The following is an 8,663-nucleotide window of genomic DNA, read 5'->3' on the forward strand; positions in this document are numbered from 1 at the left end:
ATACAGAATTAAAAGATTGTTTTAAGAATAAGCTTGAATTTTGTTTCAGTATTATCTGTTGCAGTCAAGACAATTTGTTTGGCAGTAGGTTCAGCTTTGTGTTTCATCTCATCAAGTGGGTAAGAGACTATTAACTTGGTGGTGAGTTGTTTTAAGACTGTTTTTATTGTTTTTTTTTATTTTTGCCCATAGTTACAAACACATTTTTTCCTCAAGGGACCCTTGCTTTGTTGTGTTAAGATTCACGTAATGTGTCCGGATTTTGTTATCATTTGTAACGCCACCTTCACAATGCAAAAATACCCATAATGCTTTTTCCTTTTGCAACATCCCATGCCTTTCTTGTGCTTCATATTTTACTAATTGTGTTTTATTGCTGTTATTTTCTTAAAATGTTCTTGTACAATAGTAGTATGTTGGTATAATGCAATTATACCATTCTTGAAATCCTCTGTAAAGTAGGTGTACATGTATAGTTCTAAGAAAAGCAAGCTTTCTTTTGCAGCGGCTTTATATAATCTGTGAGAGTAATCTGAGGTATGGTAATACCTTGTTCAAAACTTTACCCAAAACCTTCCCACCCTTAATTGAAATATATTGTGTCATGGCAAATTGTGTTAGTTTTTTGGGGGGTTTCTCAGGCTCTTTTTGCTGCAAGGTAGATTTTATTGGTGGTTTGGTTATAGATTGTGTAGGCATTTTGTTTAGGTTCAGCTTTTGAGCTTTGCGTTTTATCTTATCCAGTGGGTAAAAAACTATTAACTTGGTGGTGAGTTACTTGAAGACTGTTTTAATTGAATTTTACATTTTTTAAAATGATCCATAAATGCAAAAATACCCATAATGATTTTTTTCCTACTGCCATGCCTTTTAAGTGCTTCATAATAAACTAATTGTGTTTTCTTATAATAATAATTATAAAATAATAGTATGTTGGTACAAGGCAATTTGGAAAGTAATTCAGAAAGTAAATGTGATAAATTGGTTACCATTCTTGAAATCCTGAGTAAAGTAGGTGAACATTTTTTGTGGGGTTTTTTTTCTGCAAAGGCAATGTCATAGTTTTTGAGTTTAATTCAGTGCATGGTCATTACTGTTTAAAATATTTACTCAATACCCCACCATGATGGTTTGAAATATAGTCCATCATGGCAATTTGTGTTTTTATAGAGACTCAAAAATCTTTTCGTTTTTTTGGCAGTTTGGTTTTAGATTGTGTGGCCAACGTGTTTAGTTTCAGGTTTTGAGCTTTGCTTTTCATCTTATCCAGTGGGTAAGAAACTTGGTGGAGAGTTATTTTAAGACTGATTTTATTATTTTTTAAATGTTTGTGCCCATAGTTACAATCACAGTCAACACAGTCTTTTGGCAGTTTGTTTTTAGGTTGTGTGTGCATTATATTTATGTTCAGGTTTTGAGCTTTGTGTTTTGTCTCATCTAGTGAGTAAGAAACTAGTAACTTGGTTGTGAGTTGTTTTAAGACTGGTTTTATTGTTGTTGTTTTATTGGTGTTGCCCACAGTTATAAACATTTTTTTCCTCAAGGGTCCCTTGCTTTGTTGTGGTAAGATTCGCATGCGTATAGATTTTGTTGTCAATTGTATCCCCGCCTTCACAATGCAAAAATACCCATAATGCTTTTTCCTTTTGCGTTCTACGACATGCCATGTCTTTGTATTGCTTCATATTTTCCTAATTGTATTTTTTTGCTGCTAATTACTTAGAATCTTTCATGTACAACAATAGTAAGTTGGAACAACACAATTTGGAAAGTAGTTGAGAAAGTAATTGCTATAAACTGGTTACCATTCTTGAAATCCTCAGTACATTAGGTGTGTATATATCTATATATATCTATATATATATATTTATATATTTCCTTTTAAGAAGATTTAGTGTTTTTTTACTTAGAACCAATGTCATGGTTTATGAGATTAATTCGAGGCGTTGCTATTTGTGGTTGAAAACTTTTTTTGACTTGGAAATATAATCAGCCATGGCAATTTTTGTTATTCTGTAATGAGACTTGAGTCTTTTGGTTTCGTCTCTCTTTTTTCTCACAGTCAAGGCAGTTTCTTGGCAATTTGTTTTTAGCTTGTGTGGGTATTATGTTTAGGTTCAGCTTTTGAGCTTTGCGTTCTGTCTCATCCAGTGGGTGAGAAAATAGTAACTTGGTGGTGATTTGGCTGGTTTTATTGATTTTTAATTTTTGGCCCATAGTAACAAACACATTTTTCTCAAGGGTCCCGTGCTTTGTTGTGTTAAGATTCCGGTAACGCTTTTGGATTTTTTTGTCAATCGGAACAGCGACTTCACAATGCAAAAATACCCACAATGCTTTTCCCTTTTGCTTTCTACGACATGCCATGGCTTTTAAGTGCTTCATATTTTACTAACTGTTTTCTTGCTGCAATTGTCTTAAAATGTTCTTGTACAATAGTAGTATGTTGGTATAACGCAATTCGGAAAGTAATTCAGAAAGTAATTGAAATGACCTGGTTACCATTCTTGAAATCCTCTGTAAAGTAGGTGTACATATATAGAGGTCTAAGTCGATATAAGTTCTGTATTTTTGGCAATATTGTAGAGTGTAAATTTAATATGAGGTGTGATCATTACTGGTTAAAAATATTACACAATACTTTGCCAGCATGTTTGGAAATATAGTCAGCCAAGACGTATTTTACATAGTTTTTGCAGGGAATTGAATGTTTATGTGAAAATGAAGTTTGTATCTTTGGTTTCTTCAGGCTATTTGTGCTGCAATCAAGGCAGTTTTATAGCAGTCTGGTTTTAGATTGTGTGGGCATTCTGTTTGGTGGGTTGTTTTAAGACTGCTTTTATTCATTTCTTAATATTTTTGCCTATAGATACAATGACATTTGTCTCAAGGGTCCTTTCCTTTGTTATGTTAAGATTCTCGTGATGTGTTTGGATGTTCTTGTCAATCGCAACACCGCCTTGACATTGCAAAAATAACCATACTTTTTCCTTTTGTTGAGCACGGAGAACACAAAGAACACAAATATGACTAAGAAAGAGCACAAAGAACACACACATAAACCCATACATGAGTACAAATATGGAAATACATTAATAAATAAATGTAGACATACAGAAACAGATGAATGCCAAAATGTGGCGAAATACATAAATAAAATAAAATAATAATAATAAAAAAAAAAATAGAGAAATTAATGTGAAATTGTGGAAATACCAAAGTAAAGATGTGGAAGTATGTGACTGATTTTACTGACTGCAGTGATTCATGTCCTAAAGTAACTAGACACCCTTTCTTCTGAATAAATTCAGCTGCTTTACGGCATCTGACACGGATGTTTCCATAGAAACGCACTGACCAATAGAACAGGACTCTATAAAGAAACTTTGTGGTGACAGATCCGGTTTCTAAATCTAGTCTCAGATCATACAGATCTGATGCTAAACTTTAGTATGAGTAAGGCCTTAATTCATCAGGCCTGGCTGTATTTAATCAGCTCAGTCTGATCACTGCAATTTGCTTCATGTGTTGCTGAGGTAAATGAAGGGGCATAGCACTGTACACAGCACTGTGTGTCCATACAGTCCTATACAGCCAATGAAGAGACTGACCTCAGTGACCCGAGTCCTCCTCCATTGTGAGGTCATGTCGATGACATCACAGAGCCTATAAAAAGGCAGGTTCCCCTTCACTGGCTCAGTTCGGATTCAGCAGCTCGAGAGACGCTTCATTCCTGCGTTCACACTGACACTGACGCCATTTAGCTGACGCTCTTCTCTAGAACCATCTTATCTAGAACCAGAAAGAGGTTCTACTTTTGCTTCTCCTTTCAAATAGGACAGAGTAGAAAAATGCAAACCAAAGAAGTCCTGAGGAGTTTGGGCTACGAGGTGGTGGATTTCATTGGTAAAGGGAGTTACGGTGAGGTTAAGCTGGCCACATCTCAAAGGCACTCCAACCATGTGGCCATCAAAATAATGCACCGCAGGCTGGCATCACATATTTTTGTCTCTAAACTTCTGCCCCGGGAACTGGCCATTCTGAAAAGAGTAAAGCACCCTCACATTGTTCAGGTGCATGAAATCTTTGAGATGCCAAACGGACAGGTGTTTATTGTGATGGAGGCTGCCGCAATGGATCTTCAACAGAAGATCTGGGAGCTCGGCCGCATTCCCATTGGCCAAGCAAAAATGTGGTTCTCACAGCTGCTCAGCGCTGTGGCCTATCTACATCAGCAGAACATTGTCCATCGTGATCTTAAATGTAAAAACGTTCTGCTGACTGCTAACGACCAAGTCAAATTAACTGACTTTGGTTTAGGCCGTTTTTCAAGGGGCTTTCCTGACTTAAGCAAGACCTATTATTGCACTCCCGAGTATGGTGCACCTGAGGTGCTTTTGGAAAAACCCTATGATCCAAAAAAAAGTGACGTGTGGAGTCTAGGTATTATCTTTTACTCCATGGTCACCGGATCTACACCCTTCAAAGTTAACAGTTTGAAGAGTCTCCTACGTGTCCAGCGAGAACCCTTGGTGTTCCCACGTAGGCTCACAGTGGAGGAGCCCTGTCGGGCCTTCATATCTTATATGCTGCAATACGACCCCTCCACTCGGCCATCTGTGACAGAGGTGGCACAGCACCCTTGGCTGCAGCCGAGGCAGGAACGGTAAGTAAACCACTGTGCAGGTATACATACATGAAGAACATTTTGAATGGGTCACTCAAAGTAAAGAGCTGTTTTGCAAATAGGTAACATACAGTATTAGTTCACTAACGATAAGTACACTAACACATTGCTTCTGTACTGTCTCCAGGGTTATTGGCAGGTTTGTGGTGGTGCCCGTTGAGGATCTGTGTCCAGACGTCAACCCACTTGAAACGTCAGAGGAAGAGTCTCAGTCTTCCTTCTCTTTGAACAGTAACATAGACAGTATATCATCTTCTGCCTCTGAAAATGGGCTGGTGTTTTTCAGCACTCCTCAGTCGACAGAGGAAGAGTCTCCGTCTTCTTCTTTAAGCAGAGACGTAGACGTTCTCTCATCTCATGGTGTCAGATGCGAGACTCTGATGCCTGAGCAGAAAGGCGACAGCAATGGAGCTGGTGCAAGTCTGACTTGCCAAAGGGTAGAGGCTGTGGAGGAGCACTATGGTTGCGTTAGCTGTAGTCCTGTTTGTGCTGCTATTAAAAGGGCAGCTAATGCTTATGTCAAGGCACCAATTCTCAGAGCCTCCCGGTCACTCCGACGGAGGATGAGGAAGTTATTCAGCGTTAACTCTGTGGTCCATGACACCACCTCTATTTCCCAGCAGAGTGCTCCTCATTCTGCTTCCCCTTCAGATGCTCATGCTTGTTTGTGTTCTGAGCAGAGACTCAAGGATGTGACTGTAGATGTCCCTCTCCATGGGCTAGTGGTGGAGACAGCATCTGTTCTCCCACAGCCCACAGTATGGAAAGGAACCAGGAGGCTGAGGTTCCCTAAATTTAAGGTATGTTAGGCAAGTGTTGAGCGATCGTCACAGCCTCAGATTTTATACTTTAAATATTTGCTAGAAATGTTTCAGTTGATTCATATGTGTCATTTTGTCTCGCCAACAGATCCTGAAGAAGACGAAGATGATTCACCCATTGTAGACATCTAGCACGGCCCTGGTGATAACATACTACCTTTACACAATTTATTGGTCATTTATACGTTGTTTTGACCAGAGGAGGATGGGTCCCCCTAGTGAGTCTTGGTTCCTCCCAAGGTTTCTTCCTCCAGCTCTGAGGGAGTTTTTCCTTGCCACTGTCGCCTTTGGCTTGCTCACTTGGGGTTCATGTTGTATTTATTTATTTTTATTTGTCCTATTTCCGGATTTTTGTAAAGCTGCGTTGCACCATGAGGTTGTAAAAAGCGACATACACATCATTTGGAGTTGACTTGTTATGTAAGGGGTAGGAGGGACACTGTCTAAACTGATTGAGATGCCTCTGTAATGTTGCATGGACCTCAGGAACAGTGCCTCTGGACTGGCAATCCAAGGTTGTGGTCCTCATTAAGAAAGTGAACCAGAGAGTGTGTGGAAACTTTTGAAGCATCACACCTCGGTTTCCCTCTAGAAAGTTTATGCCAGGGTAGTGCAAAGATGAGACTCAGGAGGAGAAATGCAGATTCTGTCCTGACCATGAAATTTTGGACCAGCTCTTCACTCTCTTTTGGATAGTTGAGGAGACATGGGAGTTCAGCAGTCCTGTCTACATGTTTTGTGGACTTGAAGGCTCATGACCATGTTCTCTGAGACATCTTGTGAGAAGTGCTCTAGGTGCATGGGATGCAAGGGTCGGTGATGCGAGCTGTGCAGTCCTTGTACTCACTGAGTCAGAGCTGTGTCCATATTTTCAGCACTAAGTAAAGCTTGTTGAGTGTTGCCGTTGGTCTTTGTCAGGGCTGTGCCATGTGTCTGCTCCTGTTTGTGATATTCATAGACGGGACAGCAAGGCGTAGCCAGGGGCAGGATGGTCTACGGGGGCCTTCAACGCACACTTGACTAGTTTGTAGCTAAGTGTATAGCGGTTGGTATGAGAATCAGCACCTTCAAGTCTGAGGCCACAGTGGTATCCCACTCACCTTTCATGACCCAGGACTTGCTAGAGGGATTGTATCTTATAGTATCTTATCTTAAGAATTAAATAGGGGTGTGAATCTCTCTGTGTCAGGCGATTTGATTCAATTCTGATTTTTGAGGTCACGATTCAATTCAGAAACAATTTTTGATTCAGGAACCATTTTTCAATTTAAATGGTCTTTAAATTTGATTTAAATTAAGTGATTGACGAAGAAGAAATGACATTGTTGTCATGGTGGGTCAGGCCAGACACAGAGGGATGAACACTCCCAGACATGGGTGCAATGCAAGTACTTTAATAACACAATAGAAAATCATACAAAGAGCAAACTAAAGCAAACAAAGCAGCAACTAACGAGAATAAACAGGAAAACAACGTAAACTCGACAAACTAGAGGGCGAACACAAAGCACACCTGAGACCGGGGGGCTCTAGGAGCTGAGCTAGATGAGCAGGGCAGGGAACAGGGGGAACCAGCCGCAGAACCAAAAACGGCTAGGCCGACCAAACCTGGCAACGCAGTGTGGAAAAGGGTCGCCTAGCTGGAGCGAGGGTCGTGGGTATAAGGTGGGAGTGAGCGAAAGCATCTCGCTAAACACATGAACATGAAACACGACACTGAACCGACACAATGAACCAAACATGAACCAAACACACATGAACGCAACTGAACCAGAACCGAGTCACTGAATAGATACAAGAACAGAAACATAACAAAAAGACCTTAAGTGGGCGGCGGCTCGGAATCGCTGCATTCTTGCAAGTAGAAAATGGAGCACTTTGCTTTATTATTTTGAAGTTTACTTTAGTCTGTTTATGTTCAAAACGGAAAATAAAAAATGTAGTTAATTATGTATTTCAGTGTATTGTGGTTATTCGTGTGTGTGTGTGTGTGTGTGTGTGTGTAAATGTGTATAGCTATGTTCTTTGTTTAAACTCTGTCACTGATAAAGTGGAGATATACATTTTTTACATTATAAATATAAAATTATTTTATATATATCACATATATCAACAATGTGAACCATACAGCTGTAGCCTATAAGTGCTGTGTGGTTTTGCAGAATTCATGTGTCAATGGCATTGGGGGCCAGAAAATATGGTTTCAGAATCAGAAATACTTTATTAATCCTAGTAGTGAAACTGCAGTTGCCATAGTTGCAGCGGTTTGTGTAAGAATAAACACTCTATAAAGTTTAAAACAAAAACAGAAAAATAAGGTTTATAATATATATTATATGATATGACATATATTATGATATGATTAAATGGTATTTATAGTATGAATATAGTTTTATGAATAAAAGCAAAGTGACAATAACTGTGATAATAAATATGGAACAGACCATATGAAACATTTTGAATTACTGCACCTCTGAGTTATTTCACAGATATTAAAATGAATTGCATTACTATTATTATTGCACATATGAACAGTATAATCATAGAACTGCACAGATGAACCATAGTGTCACACATTGAGGGAGGAGTTATAGAGTTTGATGAGCACAGGTAAGAATGACCCCCTGTGGCGCTCTGTGGTGCATTTTGGTGGACTGAGTTTTGTACTGACTGTGCTCCAGTGTCTCAACACCGTGTTGTAAAGTGGGTGGGAGCCATCAGTGTTCTTAGCCCTGTTTGTAGTTCTCCACAGTGTCCACACTGACCCCACTGACGGACACAGGGGTCATCGGTGCCTTGTCTCTTCTCAGGTCCACCAATAGTTCTTTGGTCACATTGAGATGCAGATGGTTTAGCTCACACCATGTGACAAAGTTCTTCATCGTCACCAAATCCTCATCCTCATCACTTCTGTAAAAGAGTGTAGAAGAAGAGAGAGAGAGAGAGGATAGGTCCCTACGAGGCTCCAATGTTGCTGACCACTCTGTCCGACACACAGTTCTGCAGTCTTTTTTTTAAGGGGCTACACTTGTCTTTGTTGGTTTCTTTAATCAAGGCAGGTTTTTTGGCAGTTGGGTTCTTTGCGTTCTTTCTCATTCAGTGGGTGAGAAACTAGTAACTTGGTGTTGAGTTGTTGAGTTGTTTTTAAATTTTTA

The 8,663-nt window shown here is 39.6% G+C and overlaps 1 protein-coding gene across 1 annotated transcript; it reads left to right on the forward strand.

The window, feature by feature from the left end:
* The first annotated feature begins 3,851 nt into the window (after positions 1 to 3,851).
* On the forward strand, positions 3,852 to 5,632 carry LOC140549675 (testis-specific serine/threonine-protein kinase 6-like). The gene is made up of 3 exons (XM_072673425.1): positions 3,852 to 4,666; positions 4,815 to 5,487; positions 5,597 to 5,632. Exons 1-3 carry the CDS (start codon positions 3,852 to 3,854, stop codon positions 5,630 to 5,632), a joined length of 1,524 nt encoding a protein of 507 aa, XP_072529526.1.
* Positions 5,633 to 8,663: the final 3,031 nt, after the last annotated feature.

This window comes from Salminus brasiliensis, chromosome 2 (assembly GCF_030463535.1).
Source record: "Salminus brasiliensis chromosome 2, fSalBra1.hap2, whole genome shotgun sequence".
In the NCBI taxonomy this organism is placed as follows: domain Eukaryota; kingdom Metazoa; phylum Chordata; class Actinopteri; order Characiformes; family Bryconidae; genus Salminus; species Salminus brasiliensis.

Excerpts from the sequence above, each read along its gene's own strand:
- LOC140549675 (XM_072673425.1), top strand. The coding sequence starts at position 3,852 with ATGCAAACCAAAGAAGTCCTGAGGAGTTTGGGCTACGAGGTGGTGGAT. Across the intron at positions 4,667-4,814 it reads CTGCAGCCGAGGCAGGAACG|GGTTATTGGCAGGTTTGTGG; the intron begins GTAAGTAAACCA and ends TACTGTCTCCAG. Across the intron at positions 5,488-5,596 it reads TGAGGTTCCCTAAATTTAAG|ATCCTGAAGAAGACGAAGAT; the intron begins GTATGTTAGGCA and ends TCTCGCCAACAG.